General features: G+C 36.1%; 1 protein-coding gene across 16 annotated transcripts in view; it reads right to left on the bottom strand.

Annotated features, from left to right (window-relative positions):
* rbfox1 (RNA binding fox-1 homolog 1) overlaps positions 1–20,225 on the bottom strand; it is a 298,167-nt gene that overhangs the window by 161,851 nt on the left and 116,091 nt on the right. For 6 of the 16 annotated variants that reach the window (XR_009270281.1, XR_009270279.1, XR_009270283.1 and 3 more), the window contains exons 4-5: positions 10,889–10,930; positions 10,334–10,510 (exon numbers count right to left, since the gene is read on the bottom strand). Coding sequence is in view for 11 of the 16 variants with exons in the window: in XM_058770878.1 (XP_058626861.1) it covers positions 10,334–10,438 (105 nt within the window). In the remaining 5 variants the exon portion in view is untranslated. The other 10 variants (XM_058770877.1, XM_058770876.1, XM_058770875.1 and 7 more) reach the window with 6 other exon arrangements.

The raw sequence follows: 20,225 nt of genomic DNA, 5'->3' as shown, positions 1-20,225 counted from the left end.
AATGATGCCACTTTGATATGTTGCCATCTGTAAAGAACAGCCACCTGTCTCCATCAATCATCATAACAGACCGATGAAAAAAGCCACAAACTGTCATTTCATGACAGCAGATAATGACCAACACAACTGTGCTTTCAGTATTTGTGAATAAACAGGTAATGACATGGCAGGTCATTTAAATCTGTCCTCGTGCGCTTGTAATCTAATACCAAACAATGGCGAGTAAACCTCAAAGGCAATATCCTGGTGCGCAGGATGAGTTTGGGAAGGGACTGAGTTCGGGATTGACAACCGTGTTTACTAACAGCTATGACTCTCCAATTGTCCTGTTCATACAACAGCTTGCAGTAGTGGCTTCAGTATGAACGAATAACTAAAGCAAGGCTTCTTTTCTATTCTGTGTAAACATAGTGACAAGTGCGGTTCAGTTCATACTACACAGGTTATCCAAACTCCCTTTCAAAATTCAAGTGTGATTAAACTGTACTGGTAATTTTTTTAGGGACAAGGTTCTGTTATATAATGTGGTGTCACTCTTTTATTGAATTTGAATGATTTTGAATTTGAATTGAGGTAACAAACAGGATGCAGAATAACAATTCAAATTTTAATTTAAAGGGGATGTCTAATGCTATTTCATGCATTCTTACTTATGTACACTGCTAAAGAGTTGGATTATCATGCTAACCAAAGTCTCAAAAAATTAGTCGGACGTATGACAGAGTATTTCTGTGCCATATACACTCCTTCAGGGTTTGTGTACATTTCGGGAAGTATTTTTCGAGTATGGCCCTGTATGCCGCCATAAAGGCACTTCTCCGGAAGAGCGCGCACACACATCAACCAGGGGTGCATTTCCCGTACAACGACGTAAGTTGCTGATTAACCACCATAGTACAATGCATTGTTGTGGAAACGAACTAGCTAGACATGATTGTTTCCCGGACGCGGTCGCATCTCCGTCATCTCAACCACATTAGTTCAACAATATAGGGCCATTGTTAATGACATCACACGCGTGTGGTGGAGTAATAACTTCTGCTATTTAACTGATTAGAGATCTCTAAGATGCTGCTGTATTGAACATGGCACTGTCATTGTGCTTTATTTGATGTTACTCCGGGGTTCTCTTCAAAAACACTCTTCAAAAACAGTCGCGCTAAAATACATAGAATAAACACATTTATATTTAGATAGAATAGAATATATAGATTGTACTGCATGTTAGCCTGCTTATTGCATGTGCTTGTGACTGTTTAGCTCCGACGGCACGTCTCCAGAAGCTCAACTGCTTCCATGGAGAAGCGGTACAGCTGTATCTTTCTTTTATAAATCTGATAAAACTAAAGACTCTTCGAAGATATGAAGGATGCAATACTACTCTATAGGTACTCAAGATTAACATGAGATTGGCAGAAACTGTGTGCGTTATGTCCACTTTAGTTAGACCTAAAATAAATGAAAGAAATTAATTTAGCTGCACATTTGTTAATAACACCTTATTTGAATGTTTAAAAAGTGTAAAAAGTTAGAAAGATGACAACACATTCTAGAACCAAACTTAGTCCCTTAAATTTATAGTATTAGACAGACAGACAGACCGACCGAGCGACCGACAGACAGACCGAGCGACAGACAGACCGACCGAGCGACCGACAGACAGACCGACAGACAGACAGACCGACCGACCGACAGACAGACCGGCGACAGACAGACCGACCGACAGACCGACCGACCGACAGACCGACCGAGCGACAGACAGACCGACCGAGCGACAGACAGACAGACAGACAGACCGACCGACAGACAGTCAGACCGACAGACCGAGCGACCGACAGACAGACCGAGCGACCGACAGACGACCGACAGACAGACCGACCGACAGACAGACCGACCGACCGACAGACAGTCAGACCGACCGACCGACAGTCAGACCGACCGACCGACAAACCGACCGACCGACAGACAGACCGACAAACCGACCGACCGACAGACAGACAGACCGACAAACTGACCGACAGACCGACAAACTGACTGACAGACAGACAGACCAACAGACAGACAGACCGACTGACAGACAGACAGACAGACAAACCAACCGACAGACAGAGACAGACAGATAGACAGACAGATAGATTGTAGTGCATGCTGGGATAGCAGTAAGGAATGGCCTGGCCCTCTTTCACACGACTGGGGCTAGTGAGTATAACTCAGTAGAATATAATGAAATATAACACCACTTCTTGTCACAGGTCAGCAACCAAGCCTGCTCGGGGACTGGCATTCCAAATGCCAAAGCCATTCATTATGAAAATGCTATGCATTGATTTGTCATACATTGTAAAACTCTATCAGAAGGGCAATTTTTAAATCTTTGCAGCAATGCCTCAACGGCTGTGGCATTAGCATTTATGCTATTCAATCGCTCTCGGTTTTCAGAGCAACTTGCCCAAGCCCTCTGAAACCAGAGACATGTTAAGCACTTCAGCACAGTCAATGAAATAAAATAAGACAGGATTGAGTATATTAGATAAGAATTATGATATATAAGCTGCGCTCTACTGCAAGACAGCTAATTAAATAAGAACATATTTGATAGCAACTGACAGTGCAGCGTTCTCACCCAGGTCCCATCATTACTGTCAGAGAGAAAGAGGGAATTAGAAGGTGTATAAATACCATATGGTGTGTGCTGAATTGTCTTGCATTAATGTCAATTATATCCACTGCGAATACATCAAATGTTCTTAATCCTCATTTTTATCTGTTACCCAGCTACATACATATTCATCCAATTACACATGTAATGCATAAACTCTATATACATACACGCTATTTTGTAAAAAGATGCTCTGCAAAATAAATAAATGAACAAACAAACAAACACAGTGATGTCTGTACAAATCTCTCCAACTGGCATACAAAACAAAGTTATTATGGAAAGAAACAATTACAATATTGAAATATTTAGATTCAATATCCTTCTTTAAACATTTATCTTAATGGCCAATATCTCACTCTCTCCTCTCTCTACACACACGCACACAAACACATATTGTTAATCTATATGAAGGGAAAGGGATGTACTTCTAATGACAACATTAAACAAAAGCTCAATCAAAAAGAGGAAAATAATTTAAGTTACTATTTATTCCAAAAAAAAAAACCACCAAAAAAGTACCATAAATAGCTCAAACAACTAAAGAACCAACTCAAAAGACTGACTGGTTCAGTGATTCAACTACTGAGTTTAACTCACTGATTCTGGTCACGGCAGTTCTGTTCCTCAGCTTTTCCCACTGTTGCCTTTGACTTGCTGAGTTGGGGTTCAAAACACTCAATATTTAGTAATATTATCAATTTGATGGCACTGACACTATCAGACGAGAACAGAACTGATCAATGACACGATCGTCTTCTGTAGATTTGCTTTATAGTTGAATACAATTAATTTATAATTGATTAATTTTGCAACATCGACACTGATAAAAAAAAAAAGATTTTGTGGTGAAGTAAATACTACAGAAAAACAAATGGAATTTCTACATTAAATAATTTAGTTCAGGCAAGAATGAAAAAAAAAAAAAAGAGTAAATTCTATATCAGTACTCAATTTAAGCTTAGAAATTAAAGTTTGAACTTATAAGTATATTTTACTTGGAATTTTTTGTCATGTTTATACGGATTCTTTAAGTAAATATCAAGGTTATGAAGCTGTTGTTCCCATCCCATCATTGACTGAGGCATGAATAATTAATAAGGTTAAATTTTTCACTGTTTTTGAGTTGTATTTACACTATTATATGGTTGCTTTTGTTGCTAGGTTTAGTAACTTGCTGTTTTGGGATATTTGGAGTTTTCTACTCAACATATCCCATTAATACTTAAACACTATCCACTGATTGTTACCTTCATTGTGTACCAACTATTGAGGTCTCTGTGTTCATTTGGGTAATAACTATAGATATATTATCTAAAAAAGGATAACAAGCTTTCTACTTGCTTACTTAAATGTCTGTAAGTGAACCACATGCTTTAATAACATGTTTTTTTAGTGCTACATTGTTTGAGTAAGGTTTACAAACCGTGACTGTGTGACATGTACTTGCGTACTGCAGAATAAAATTAAAATAATTACATAGAAATTACTCATCAAACGTTAGATTGACTTATTTCCTTTGCTAATTTTACATAACTTTTTGAAGTAGATCTGACTTAATTCCATACTTAATTTTTATTTTGCCTGTTTTCGCACACATTTTATAAGTAAAATTTAAGTACATTTTACTTGTTTTTTTTTTCAGTGCTTAACTGACTCGAGCTGAATATCAACTCTATTGTCTTCACTTGAGCTGCTTATAGCTCAATCAAACTTGTTTTATAATTGGTGAATTTTACCCAGTTATTGAACTGAACTGAATCAACACTGAACTGACTTGAATAATGACACTATTGTCTTCTTATAGCAGAATTTGGATTCGTCTTGATAAAGTTTGCATCACTGATACTGCTACTTTCCTATTTATCATCGTGAAACTGCTTGTATAAAGCACTATAAAAAAGGTGACGACTTTGGTCACTACGAATTGTTGTTTTATGCAAAAGAGCTTCAAAAATGCTCATTTTGAATTCATCCATATAAAAAAAATATATATAGATTTGCAATGGCATTATAGGATGTATATCCTAATGTTAAAGTGCCACACCTTAACTATTTCATATGACTGTCTCATAAGGGGCATTTTATTCATTATCCATTATATAATGGCTATAAAATGAATGGTTTAAGTGTGACACTTCAAAAAAGAACAGAAACTAATATGTTAAGATTCTTGCTTTGCAACTTTTGAGTTTTCCTATATTGGTGTCACAAAGTTAAGTCGCAATATGTGCCTCCTACACACGGCATGGCCCTGTGGCTCCTCTATTGGTTATCATGGAGGGCAGCCTTTATCAATCAATTGAATAAACTGCTTTCATAGCATCTATTGAAAGACAACTCTGACAAGGGGCTAGAAGTGCCTCCACAGCAGTTTTTCCAGCAGCAGGGGGGAGTAAATAGTAAGAAAGGCAATAACATCAGCCTGGACAGCAGTGCAGCTCTGACACTGCTGTTTGCTTCAGTCTTTTCTCTACCTCAGTGATTCATTCCTCATCCTGATGGGCTCCAATTGACAGCAGCGCATAAAAGTGGGCCGCTGCTTCTTTTAACTTCTTTTTTATTTGTATTTCATTTATTTGTTTACACACACAATAGTGATAGAAGACATGGGGCCTACTTTGCAATTAAGACTGTATCGCCACGTCTGAAATATTTGGATGTGGCACAATGCGCCGATGCGGTGTTAAATTTTGTTAAGATGAAAACCCTGTGGCTGAAAAAGTAACCCACACAATTAATTCCAGTTTACAGCCATATGATCTGTGACAAAAGTAATACTGAAGGGTTGATACAGAGCCTGAACTGGATTGTCAAATGGCCACCGGAGGCCGCTTAAAAAGAACAACATGTCATATTCATAGCTTTAGCCCAGAATGCACTCTGTTATTCTACACGTTTCTGAAGTATTAGGCCTCTTTATTATGTCAATTAATTTACGGTTGTTCTGAAAGTAGTAATGTATGTATGTATAGATGTATGGATTCAATTATTTATTTATTTTAAAAAGTATATAATTTAATTATTAATTATTTAATTTTATTTAGTGAAATACGGAATGGGTAACCACCCATCGGTACTGTTCAAAATGAACCAGCAAAAAAGTCAATTTCTCGTCATAAGCCACCTTAAACTATGCAAATTAAATATTTAGCAAGAACTGTATACTTTTATACAGCACAGTAATTTTCTGCATCTCCTGGGAAATTTCATCCTTGAATCTTTTCTACGAAGCATATTCCTTCCAGACCACCCATGTTCCAATTAAACATTCAATATTCATTTTCTTAATATAGAATTTGAGTTTGCTGTAGCTGCATGACTAAGTAACTGGAGATTGTCTTGTGTGTTTATCAAGCCTTTTGATTCTGAGCTCTTCTGACTACTGATGGAGTTTAAAAGCATGTTTTCACTTTAATTATTAACATTATAGGAATACTTCTGTACTCCTATATGTAAATAAATAACAGTATCAATTCCGCTTGCATAACAATTTTCAATAACACAAGAAAATGCATTATTATTATTAGTAGTAGCAGTAGTAGTATTATAAGAAAATGTATTGTTATTATTTATATAATAATAACAAATACATTTTTATAATTATTAATTGCATATTGTTATAAAAATTATAATCATCATCATAATGATAATTTAATTACATAATAATATATAATATTTATAAAAATTATTATTATCATCATCATTATTATATTGTCATCATTTTTATAATGCCCTTTTCATGGCTAGTGAAAATACAAAATCAAACATGGATCTTCGTGGATAAAAAGAAAGAAAGAAAAAAACCCTCCAGCTGCCACATTATGTAAAGGATAAACTTGTTCCTTATTTCTATTTTCGCTTGAACTGCCCATCAGATTAAGATTTGTTAAAATGAGATTAATTTCCTGATATACCCTCACAGTGAAGAAGTCATCAGGGTGCTTTAAATTTATTCCATGGGCAATTAAGTGCAGCGAAATTTCCTCAGCTAGGACTGATTTTGAGTGATAATGGCAGGTGAAGAGACAGATAATGAGCAGGCCAAGACACGCGCTTACAGCTCTCTAAAACGACTTCCTGTGCTTTAACCCTGCAGTTATGAATCAACGTGTCACGCACCGCTTCTCTGACACTCTCTACTCCAAAGAAAGAGTAGTCTCGCCAAGGACAAGATGAGAGAGGGATGAAACTTTCAAATGACTGATTGCTAACCGGTATACAAACACAACACAACAGAGCGTATTGCATGTGGAGAGGATCAAATGTGTTTGGACTGGTTTCTGTCCTGCAACAAACAAGCTCAAGCTATCAGACGAGAAAACACATAAACGTCAATAACGATACATGCACATACACACACACAGCAGTCTGCAAACACCAACGAACGTCGCACAATCGGTTACCTACCCACAAATACATCATCATCTTGAGCGAGGAGTCAGGGGCTCTCCGGCAGTGAGGAAGCGCTTCCTTACTTAGCTTCTTTTAACTTCTCGAGCTACGGAAACCCGGCTGAATCCTTCTTGTTTCCACTCTCTCAGGCTCACAGTTCTTTTGTATAATTTATTATATCACTATAATAGAGCTTATTAAAACTGACACTTGGAGGAAGAAGAAGCTACTTCACAAGGTTTGAGATGCTTCTAGCAGTCTTGTTCTTGCTCTTCTTTTTTTTTTGCTCTTTCTTGCCTTTCCCCACTTGGTCCTCCTCACCCTTTCACTGACAACCCCTGCTTAGACGCCAATTCCTGACGTATCTATTTAATGAGAAGATCCGTGCACCAAGTAAGTCCAGTACAACTGTGCACTCAAGAGTGCCAGAGAAAGAGAGAGAGAGAGAGAGAGAGAGAGAGAGAGAGAGGAGGGTGATGGTGTAGGTTTCTCTAGTACAGGCTCCACAAGAAAGGTACGTGTACGTTAACGCACAGCTGATAGGACGATCCGAAACAGATCTCCCCCCTCCCGCCACAAAAAGGACTTTTCCCTCTAACAAAATGCTGCTCAGATCCTCAGATGCTGTCGTCCGGAAGCTGATGCGCAGGGGAAGACATCAGTGGGAAATCAAAAGACTCGTCTTCTGTCCTGAGGGAAGGTAAGAAGACAACTGACCGAAAAAAAAAAAAAGCTTGCAACTTCCTCCAAAAAATACTGCAATCTCAGCTCTGAGAGATTCAAGTAAATAAAAAAAATAAAAAAAGATGTGAAAGAAAGAAAAAAAAATACACAGGTAAACTGAGATCAAAAATGATACAACGGGATGAAAAGGAGACAGAAAGCACCACCCTCTCATAAATGTGAAGCTTGCACCTGACTCTGCAGCCTGGATGGGTTTCTCCCCCTCTTCTTCTCCTCCTCCTCCTCGTCCGGAGTGAATGTGCTGGAGATAAAAGCAGCGTGTACTGGGGCCAAGGCCTTCCCGCTCGGGTTGCTCTGGCTCTGACGCACTGGCTGCCTCCTTACAGCACTTTTCTACAGCCATCTGCTGACTCTACCACGCTACTGCTACTGAGAGACCAGACACGCAGCCAGCAGCCAGCTAAAGCGCAGCCGGAACTATCTAGAAAAGCGCATACGAGGCTGAAACTCATTACTGTTGTTTAGAAGAGGGATGAGGGTTTTAATCAAACACAGGTATTAGAGAAACTCGAGAGCAACAGAAAACAAAAAAAAAAGCTTTTTATAAATGGATTTCAAACCGAGAGGGGACAAAATGGAAATTTGAGCAAGGTCCATTTTTTTGTTTTATGTGTGTGAAACACAAACGCAATGAGATTTGCCAGTGTATTTATGAGGGAAATTAAATTCTGAGGGAAATTTGAATATTAAATTCTCCTCAGGAAGCAATTTGACTCCCCTTTAAAAGGAAAACAATAAAAAAGAAAGTACAAGCGTCACAACAAGAGAGTGTGAGGACAAACGATTAAGCTAAAGGCTCAGACTAAGGCCCACATACAGCAAATACACAAACACACGCGTATCATATTAAAGCAATATGGCTGCATTAAAGTGATTTGCCACAGGTAAGGGATTTTCTAAGGCATAACGCAAAGCATAGACGGCACCAATGCTCAAAAAATAAATGACATTTCACAATGATAACAAATGGAATAGGGTCATTGCTGTTATGGAGTGTCTTTTGAGCTTTCACTCATTAAAAACTTGTTCAAGTGAACAATGAAAAATATTTTATACATGCAGATTTTTTAATGTATTTATTTTCAGCTTATTTATGTATAAGGGTATCTGTATTCTTATCTTAAATACTAAAAAAAAAAAAAAAAAAAAAAATCATGAATTCATTGCCAACACTTATTGGTTGTTTATGACTTGTCTGTTCTGTTGTTTTCTCAGCAAAAATGATGTCACTTCCGGGAGGATGATGTCATTATGGAACTGGCTTATGTTAATAAATTAAAAATGTTAAATCTAAGTGATAAATATTTTATTCAGTGTATTAAGAGACATGTCAGGGATGACTGGCTTTGACTGTTGCTCATTTCATAAGATTTTAGCATCAGAACTATCCGATATATAGAAAATATATACCAAATTTGCAACAAGATGAAATGGTTTTCTTCCGAATGAAACGATTAGTACAGAGAGATCCGGTCAATACTCCGAACAACATTCTGAAAACAATAAATGATTGTTGACATATTAAACAAAGACAAATGGCAGGTACAATGTACAGCCCGTTGTTTGTGCACCAGAGCAAAACAAAAGTACTTCAGCATACAATTTCGTTAAACCATTTTACTTCGGGGTAAGAAAGGTCTAATGGTCATGGAAACTGAGTGCCGCTTATACTGACATGTCCATTTACATGGAGCAGACCGATCCAGCTGCCGTCTCCTCGATCTGATTGTGCCATTTAACCCAATTAAAAAGCTACAAGTCTGTAATAGTAGCTAAACAGTCTTAAAGCAGTAGTGCATCTCATTTGTTTAGATTATGACAAAAACATAACTAACAACAACAACAAAAAAAGAACAAAGTAAAAAGGTAGTATTGCTAAGTACATTATACTTGATCCTTCTCAAATAATCTAAATTAAAAGCAAGCTACCAAAAAGCGCTTCTGAAACAACTGTACTCAGACTCATGAATGAGTCACTAACAACAAGAGGAAATAAGAGAAGTGCTTTTCATGTTTCCAAGAGTCAAATCAGAAATGGCCTCTGTGTACAACAACAACATCAATAATAATAATAATAATAATCATCTTCATTTTAAATACATAAATATAAAAATATATAAATATATAAAGACATTTATAATATATAAATACAATTTATAAATAATATTATAATATATATTTTAAATATATGGTAGTTTTTCAATATTTTCATATTTCCAAGAGCCAAATTATTATTAATTATTATTATTATTATTATTATTGTTGAATTTGCATTTTTTTACTGCTCTAATTTCAAAAGAAATGAAAAATATGTGTATCATTAAAAAACAAATAAAGAAAGTAGTTGCTAGGAAAATGAGAGTGATGTGTGTGTATGAACAGGAAGGTCTGTGCATTAATCATATCAGCCCTATCAGACTTAAAACCCTTCAACAAACCATGATAAATTACAGCACCGAGAGGGGACTGCAGCACCTCCGCTCCTGCATGGTGTACACATCCCTCCCATGATTCTGCAGGGCTGCACATACACACCGTGTGCTCTGTGAGCTCAAGGCAGAGCCAGCAGGACACATGGTCATCCCTCCACACAGATGTGGTGTTTTTGAAGAAGATGAAGATCTTTGGGAGGGTCTTCATCAGGAGCGAAGCTGACACCTTTGCTACCCTGGCTTTTCAGGCCAGTGAGTAAGCAGAAGGTTTTGAGAGCCACTATTAAAGTTTAATGAGAAGGCAAGGTAAGCTTTGTTGTATTTTTAATATGGACACAGCAGAGTATGAGGGAATAACAGGTTTCTGTATGAGAGTAAAATTGAAGGGTTTTTTTTTAATTATTTTTTTTGCCTATTGATTTAATATCATCATCTTCTCGGCTGGAGATGCTGAAATGAACATGAAGGATACACAAAAATTCATTCTAAAGTCATTGTGATGAAATAATTTGTCTTTACATGAATGAATCGCAGTTTTATGATCGCCATGGATTGATTAATTAAGAGGTCAATACCAACAACATCCAGAAGCACAACAGCAACACAAGAAGCACACAAAACACAGACGCACACAAAGCAGCACCGAAGCATCACTTACCCTGAGCTGGTCCGTATCACAACTCATTGGTTGTCCTGGAATCTGTCAACAGAGACATACAAATTAGAGTAACACATTACACACCAAATACAGCACCTCCCTTCAGTAATTACAAGTCAATCATCGAGAGCGGGCTGAGGGGAGAGAAAATGAGATCTGTCAAAACTGAGGTTTGCAACATGGAACCATGCAAAAGGTGGTGAGAGCAGGGAATAAGACAGGCAAGACATCGTTCCCATGCCAGAAATGGTACACATAACAATATTTTCCTCTTTTTTTTTTCTCAAATATTGGGAATGGTATAGAGCAAGTGGTTCTCAACTGGTTTTGCTTCAAGACACAGATTTTAGATTTGCATTCAAGTGGCAAATACAGTACCAGGGTTGCACCAAACTAAACAAATATATCCATACCGAAATCACTTGAAATCAAATTACCAGTGAATTTATATATTATGATAATCTAGGCTGGTCATACGCAAAAACCTATTCGAATTTAAAGGGATAGTTCACATTCTGTCATCATCCATATGAGTTTCTTTCATCTATTGGGAACAAAAGAAGATATTTTGAAGAAAAACAGTGGTAGCCATTGACTTACATACTGTATGGATGTCAATGGCTACCATCAAATGTTTGGTTACCAACATTCTTTTTGTTTTCGGCAGAAGAAAGAAACTCATACAAGTTTGGGACAACTTGACAAATTTCATTTTTAGGTATCCCTTTGTGTATTATGATTTAAAAAGGTTCACATTTGTAGTAAATCTCCAATTTTGGTTTAAATCTGCAATAGTTTACACAGAGTTTTTCCACTGTAACATCAATATTTAAATGATGTGTGAATGTATTGAACAATACGCAGCTGAACTGAACTTTAAAACAGAAATCCTCTTGAATTCTGATGGTTTCGTGCTCTCGGCAGTCAATCATTTTGCACAAACTCTGTTTATCAAGCGACTACGTTAAATGTATTCCTTTAAATGAGTTTCGTTCATGGATTTTGAGGATGAGGGGATGTCAAGCAACCTGTTCATGCCAGCATCTACTAGCTGCACAAAAAAGAAAGATGTGTTTTCATCCAAACATCATAGAGTTTGACTGCATGTGCAGCCTTTGATGTCAATAACAAAAGATTACGGAAGCATTTTCTCCTAACTTTGCTATACGAACTACACATGATTATACAGTTTGAACAATGCAAACTAATACAATCAGAAGAAATCTGCGACACATTTTTGGGTTACAACCCACCAGTTGAGAACCACTGCTGTAAAGAATCAAGTTGAATTCAATTGAGCAGAGTATTTCTACATGCCTCGATGCACAGAGTTTCTCAAACACTAATCAATCATACTCAACCCTCAAAGAGGAGGGGGGAAGAAAAACATTTCTAATTTTGTTAATGCTTGTTGAGTGTTTGAAAGAGAACTACACAATTAAGAGATTAGGGTCTGGTTACGCTGAGAGGGTTCCTGGATATACCACTAATCTTTCCCTCATGCCTGCCGTCAATACATCCATAATGCACTGGCCAATCTTCATTTAAGAAATAGAATCTGTGTTACAGACGCTCTCTTCAAATGTAATGATATTAACAGTTCCACTTTCCTCTCAGCCTAAAACACTTAGCTGTTTTTCAAAGTGTGCTCGTTTCCCATTACCCAGGCCACTGAGTGAAGCCGAATAAGATTTTCATCATTTAGTAACTGGACATAGGTGCAGAAAGACCCTAAAAAGGATTATGACCCACAGATAGAGGGAATAAAGGCCAGGGAAATTGCTTTGATTTGATATGATATGAGAAAAAATGGATGCATTAACCTTGTCACCTCAAAATATCTGCGTATCAAATTAGTAGTAAGACTTCCACTGACGGATACTCATTGCTTTTTGGCAAACCACTCTCGACAGTAAAATGTTACGCCTTTTATGGGGAAGTTTATATCATGTGCAAAGTTTTCAATTAATCGTGAAACAAATTTAAAATGCAGGAACGAGATCAGCAATTTTTTGATTGCACAGTACAGCACAAAAATGGCTATGAACGTTTTATACAAATAAATAGGCCACCACTAGGTTTTCTCGTAGGGTAGGAATTGTATTATTTAACGCCGCTGACCTTAATGATGGCTCACTTGTTTTGGTAGCACTTTCCTTTCAGCCAACGGCCCCTAGCAGGTCGTTAGGAGAAGCTTCTCAATAGCTCTGGGGCACACAGCATGCTTCTGGATTCAGACCGCTGGCATACATTTTTATATATAGTCCTGTGCTGAAATCTGAAATTCAAACCATTTTTTTCTTCTCTGTTATTTTTAACAAGGACTGACAACTGCTGACATTCATGGTTTGTGTTTTTATGTTATTATGTCGTTATATCATCATTACCGCTGTCAATCAGTTGAACCAAAAAAAAAGGAATTAATTTTGATACAATTAATGACATGATATGCTGATTATTTTACGCCATTTATGATATTTTCAATTAACAGTATTTGCTCCCAAATGCAGATTATATAAGGCAAACACTGTGTCAGAAGAATCAATCAGTGAACAGACATTACAAAAAGTGGAAATAAAAATAAATGTATTGTTTGTTTTTAGGGATACACCAGTACCAAAATTCCGGACGATAAGAAGAAGCCGATAAATACTGTGAATTTAGCAATCTTCAAGCAATAATTTACTATTGCTATAATAATACTGTAACACTAAAATATATATATATGCAACCATTACAAAAGTTTCGTCACATGCATAAAGAGCCGGGGGGTGAAAACTTTTGAATAGAATGAAGATGTGTACATTTTTCTTATTTTGCCAACATATCTTTTTTTTTTTTTTCATTTAGTACTGCCCTTCAGAAGCTATAGAAGATACTTACATGTTTCACAGAAGACAAAATAAGTTCCATTTACTCTGATCTTTAAATTCAAAATGTTTTCACCTCCAGGCTCTTAATGCATTGTGTTTCCTTCTGGAGCATCAGTGAGCATTTGAACCTTCTGTAATAGTTGCATATGAGTCCCTCAGTTGTCCTCAATGTGAAAAGATGGATCTCAGAATCATACAGTCATTGTTGGAAAGGTTTCAAATACACAAAAGATGCTGGAAAACCAAAGAACTTGTGGGACCTGAAGGATTTTGCTGTGGATCATCCAGGTAACAACATAGTATTAAGAATAATTTTTATAAGGTAATTTTTATAAATTCAATTAGTTTTTTATGTGAACTATCTTATTCAGGTCAGTACAAAATAAAAAAATAAAAATAAAAATAACATGCATTTTGTATGATCCCTCTTATTTCGGTAAAATAATGAACATTTTGCAGATACTGCAAAGTGTATGTAACATTTTGACCACAACTGTACAGTGTTGGGCAGTAACTAGTTACTAGTAACTTAGTTACTGTAATAATATTACTTTTTGCAGTAACTAGTAGTGTAACTAATTACTAATAAGATTTCAGTAATAATATTACAGTTACCATCCATAAAACAGCTTAGTTATTTTTGATGCCTCAACCCCGCTGATTTAAATTCCAACAATCAAATAATTCCTAGATTTATTTTCATAATTTTCACGACTCGCACAAGCATGTGATGTCCCCAGTGCAGCTGGCAAGCTTGGAATATGGAAAATCTTACATTCAACAGATAGAAATATTGCATTATACTGATTTTTTCAGGAAAAAAAGATGATTTGAACACTGTTGTGTAAGTTGTGGCTTTACATTACTCTGGCATTACATCCCACCCACATCCCTCTGATCAGCATGTGGTACATTATACTACTGTAATTAAAATCCTTTTGGAAAATTAAACAGTTTCTTACAAACTTATGTGATTATGGGAATCCACTTATGTGAATAAATATAATCGTATAAGGGTAACGGAGAAATTACAATTAGCTTCAAGCTACACATGACAGTTAATGAGATTAATACAACACTTACAACACAATGCCACTATCAATCACTATTGAGTGTTTGTAATAACTTCTGACTTCTGGATTTTGGTCAAATGATGAGGCAGAAATATGTTGTTAGTAACATTCTAGAAGAATTTTATGTGGAAGATACACAGTTACAACTTCTGATGGGTTTGAAGAAAAAGTAATGTAACTAGTAGTGTAACTAATTACTGTTGCCAGAAAGTAATAAGTAAAGTAACAATATTACTTTTGAAAGGAGTAACTAGTAATGAGTAATATATTACATTCTTTGAGTAACTAGCCCAACATTTCAACTGTATATATACATTTTATACGTGTGTGCATGTGTGTGTGTGTGTCTGCTCATTCTACATCTTTTTCATTTTCATTTTGTTTGTTTTGTAGAAAAATTAAGAACAGAAAATTATTGAAGGACATTTTTCATTGATTGACAGCCATATCATAAAATAGAAATTAAAATGGTAATCCTTCTTGTTATACTCTGATATTGATACTCTGATATTATAATTGTTTCATTATTATAAAAATGTCTATAGAATAATTCAGTTATTAATTATAATTCACATGGAAAATTGCTATAAACACACATACATATGTGTGTGTGTTCCATGTGAGCAATATTATAAGTGATTTACATCTTCTGTGTGGACTGATATGTATATTCAGCATCCAATGTCTGATGCAGGTAAATTAAGATAATACATGCACATAATGGTAAGGGGACATGACTAAATCTAAATGTATTTACAAATACGTATGTATTATTCAAAGAACGTTTTACACTTCATACTTCACTAACAAATTTAACCTGTTAAATTGACACTAATAATCATTACATGGACTAAATCCTATGTGTTGAATGGAGTCTGATGGCTCACAAGGTGTAAATTGTTTCAAGTTCCCTTTTCAAAGCTTCTCAGGGACACACGATTCCACAAAAGTCACGGCACACTGCGTGGAGATGGCCTCAAACCGCTCCGAAGAGGCTCTTGTTCGGTAATGATACTTTCCAGATGAAATCAAGGGGAAAACCAACAATAGTAGCACAAACAGCCCTCCTCCGTATGAAAGGACAAAAGGACTCTCGAAGGGCTTGCTTATCCTTTACCTCTAATGGTCTGCTTCCCTCCTTTTCACTCAGAATACACACTCTCTCTCGCCCTCTCGCTGACTTACGTAGAGCACTTGAGAGAGACAGACAGAGATGGAGGGTAATACTGAACTGTTGTGGCACAGGACTGCAGGATGGAGAGGTAACGAAAGAGGGAGTGAGAGAGAGCAGGCCTAAGTCAGTCCCTCAATGAGCTCTATAGGACTTACACATGCAGTGAAAAAAAAAAAAAAGCAGAATGAAAAAATGTCAATAAGTAGCACTCTGCTGAGTACAAGCGGCAGAACACGGCCGAGCAGAATGACTTTATTAAGCTGACACAGAAGACTGCGCTCAGCCGGACCGATGGATAGAGGGGGAAGAGCGCAAGACACAGACGAAGAAAGCATAACAGAAATCCAGAAACTAAACAAAGGAGGTCTGCATTGTGCTACGATTGAAAATCAATTCTCTAATAAATCGGTGAAAATTTCACCAGAGCCTCAGAGATGGAACTAAAACAGATCTGTTGCCATCGGTGGCACACATTCCTACACTCATAATGTAATATTTGATCTAACAATACTCTCCAAGAAAATAAGTAAAAATAGCACTGTATATACTGTACATAATACATCAAAGTTTGTCTCTGAATGCATTATAATAAAAATCACAATTTACATGATAAACTGTTTCTTGTAAATTGACATCAGGATTATTTCATTTCATTGTCAAAGCAGAATATGCTGTTATTTTAGAATACATTGACTTTGATTATAATTAAACATTTCTGCAAAGTCTGTATATGTATTTATAAAATACATCATAAATGTTTTCTGAATAATTTAAAATACACATTATAATTTAAAATTGTTTCTTGTAAATGAACATATCAGACATATTTCACTTGTCAAAGCTTTTTTTTTCTTTCTTTTTAAAGATTACTTTGATTGTCCTTTGTAAATGATATCAGGAAATATAAATAAATAAACAAACAAACCTATCATATTTTAGATATTCCAAAATAAAGTTAAATTTGTCATTATTTTAAAAAATATCCAGAAAATCTAATTTTTACAAAATTAAATTTTTTAGAAAACACATTTCATAATATAATTTGTTCCAAATGCTACAACACATTTTATACATACAGTGGTGGCCAAAATGATTAGAACACTAGTATTTTCAGCAGCTAAAAAGGGTTTTAAGTCAATTATTTCTATCTTATGCTGTAGTGTGTCAGTAGGAAATATCAGTTTACATTTCCAAACATTCATTTTGCCATTAACTGTAATAATCCAGTGAGATTTTTGTCTGATCTGATCATCATTCACCATCATCACGCAAAGGATGCTCACACCAAATGTTGATTTAATTTAGTTAATAGAAGTTAATTGATAAAGAAAATCTATTTATGGCATTATTTTTGACAGCATCCTCATTGTACAGCATTTTTACACAAGTGCCAAAAACTTTTAAAAGTACTGTAGCTTTGCAGGTAGGTTTCTTGAAGTGTCTTGGAGACGTTGCCACAGTTCTTCTGGATTTAGTCTGTCTAAGTTTGTTCTGTTTCTTCATGTCATTCCAGACAGACTGGATGATGATCAGATCAGATCTCTGTGTGGAGCACTGGCTGTTGTCAGACAAAAATCTCACTGGATTATTACAATTAATGGCAAAATGAATGTTTGGAAATGTAAACTGATATTTCCTACTGACACACTACAGCAAAAGATAGAAATAACAGACTTAAAACCATTTTTTAGCAGGTGAAAATACTAGTGTTCTAATAATTTTTGCCACCACTTTATATATCAGGCATCCTCAAATCTGGCCCACTCCTGCAGAGTTTAGCTCTAACCCTAATCAAACACACCTGAGCATGAGTCTTCAAGATCATTAGAAAATCACAGGTCGGTGAGTTTGAACAGGGTTGGAACTAAACTCTGCAGCAGATTGACCCTCCAGGGAAAGATTTGAGGAACCCTGGTATATATGTTTGTACTGTGGTTGACATTATTTATGATAACATTAAATTCCATAAATTCATTATCATATTTACTATAAGGCATTAAAAAATAATTGTATAAAGCATTACACTTTACAGAGTAAAGTGTTGCTTTACTCTCATTGAGATACTATTATAGCTTTTATTAGTATTTTAAATCAGTAGTTATTTTTATATTTATTTTTGTCTTTTTTCTTAATTTTTGTTTTTTATTATATGTCTATATTTGTTTTTTTATAAATTATTTCAGATTATTTTAGTGAATATTAAATTAAAGTAATATCAAGTAAAAATGTAGATTTTAATTCAGCCAGTGTTTATTTTATTTCAAACAAAGATGTTTTTTTGTTTGTTTTTTTAAGAGTATGGTAATAACCCTGCATTACACATATAGGCTTCATTGAAAGTGTTACTGCATAAACCGACAGCTGATGCACTTGCAGTATCATTTAAGACTTGGCAGGAAGCACTTGACTCATGAAATCATGACATCCTCCAGGGGATAAAACGTCCATAATAACATATAGCGATCCACTGATGTTAGAATAAAGATAAGTCCAAAATTGATGCCTGCAGTTCTCTACACAGTTAAAATACAGCACTTTATTTCAATTAAAGCTATTGATGTTAGATCAAAGGTAATGCTAATAAAATGCTAACGGCATCTGTATTAGAAAAGCCATCTCAGTCCTTCTAAGCATCGATGAATACATTTCTAAAATGTTTGGCTGAGAGAGAGCTATAGGTACTGCTAATTTATGCGCTGCTCTGAGGAATAATGAGAAAGGAGGGTGGGTGAAGGAAGTGTGAGCTGAGCCAGCAGAAATTCCCAATGCTGCAGTAGCTCTACTGAATCCTGCACTTTCACAACACTAAGCTTATCAGAGAGAGTGGAGGGGAAGAGGCAGCCAGATCTAAGCCTTTTAAGACTCTTCATCAATATTAGAATATCTGGACTGGCAGGGCCTTCGTACCTCTAGGTGTACGGTACAGACTGCACTTTTGAGGACATCAGAGAGAAGTCTAGGGTCTGCAGCTGATGTGGCCAAAGCTATTGAGAGAAAACACGCCTATAGGTGCATGCAGTTCCTCTGTGCTGGAGGAATGCAACTAAAGAAGTCTAATACAAGGCCGTAAATTGAAGTTTGCTACACATATGCTTCCATTCGTAACCTCCACAGCCATTCAAGGGAAAATAAAAAAACTTGATACACTAAATTAACTAAACTAAAATAAAATACTAAAATAACACTGCAATATGAATTACATGGAATTTCGTACATCTAAAATTTATATATTTATATATATATATATATATATATATATATATATATATATATATATATATATATATATACACATACACACCGTGGTGTGAAAACGTTTTGCCCCTTCCTGTTTTTTTTTTTTTTTTATTATTTTTTGCATATTTGTCACACTTGAATGATTCGGATCATCAAACAAATTTTAATGTTACACAAAGATAACCTGAGTAAATACAAAATGCAGTTTTGCAGTAAGGATTTCATTTATTAAGGGAAAAAAGCTGTCCAAACCTGCCTGGCACTACGTGAAAAAGTAATTGCCCCCCAAATCTAATAACTGGTTGTGGTACCCTTTACAGCATGCCACAGCAACTCAATTGGATTTAAGTCCGGACTTTGACTTGGCCACTCCAAAACCTTAATTTAGTTTTTCTTGACCCATTCTGAGGTGGAATTGCTGGTGTGTTTGAGATCATTGTCCTGCTGCATAACCCAAGTGCACTTGAGCTTGAGGTCACAAACTGACGGCCGGACATTCTCCTTCAGGATTTCCTGATAGAGTGCAGAATTCATGTCATCCAGGTCCTGAAGCTGCAAAGCAGCCCCAGACCATCACACTACCACCACCATGTTTGACTGTTGGTATGATGTTCTTTTTATGAAATGCTGTGTTGGTTTCACGCCAGATGTAACGGGACACACACCTTCCAAAAAGTTAAACTTTTGTTGCATTAGTCTCTGAATATTTGCCCAAAAATCTTGGGGATAATCAAGATATTTTTTTGGCAAATGTGAGACGAGCCTTTGTGTTCTTTTTGGTCAGCAATGGCTTTTGCCTTGGAACGCTGTTTTTGCCCAGTCTCTTTCTTGTTGTTGAATCATGAACACTGACCTTAACTGAGGCAAGTGAGACCTGGAGTTCTTTAGATGTTGTTCTGGGTTCTTTTATGACCTCCTGGATGAGTCGTCTTTGTTCTCTTGGAGTAATTTTGGTAGGCCGGCCACTCCTGGGAAGGTTC

Source organism: Onychostoma macrolepis, chromosome 03, assembly GCF_012432095.1.
Source record: "Onychostoma macrolepis isolate SWU-2019 chromosome 03, ASM1243209v1, whole genome shotgun sequence".
Taxonomy (NCBI): domain Eukaryota; kingdom Metazoa; phylum Chordata; class Actinopteri; order Cypriniformes; family Cyprinidae; genus Onychostoma; species Onychostoma macrolepis.
Note: the sequence above shows the minus strand (reverse complement) of the source record. Positions and strands in the feature narration are given on the sequence as shown.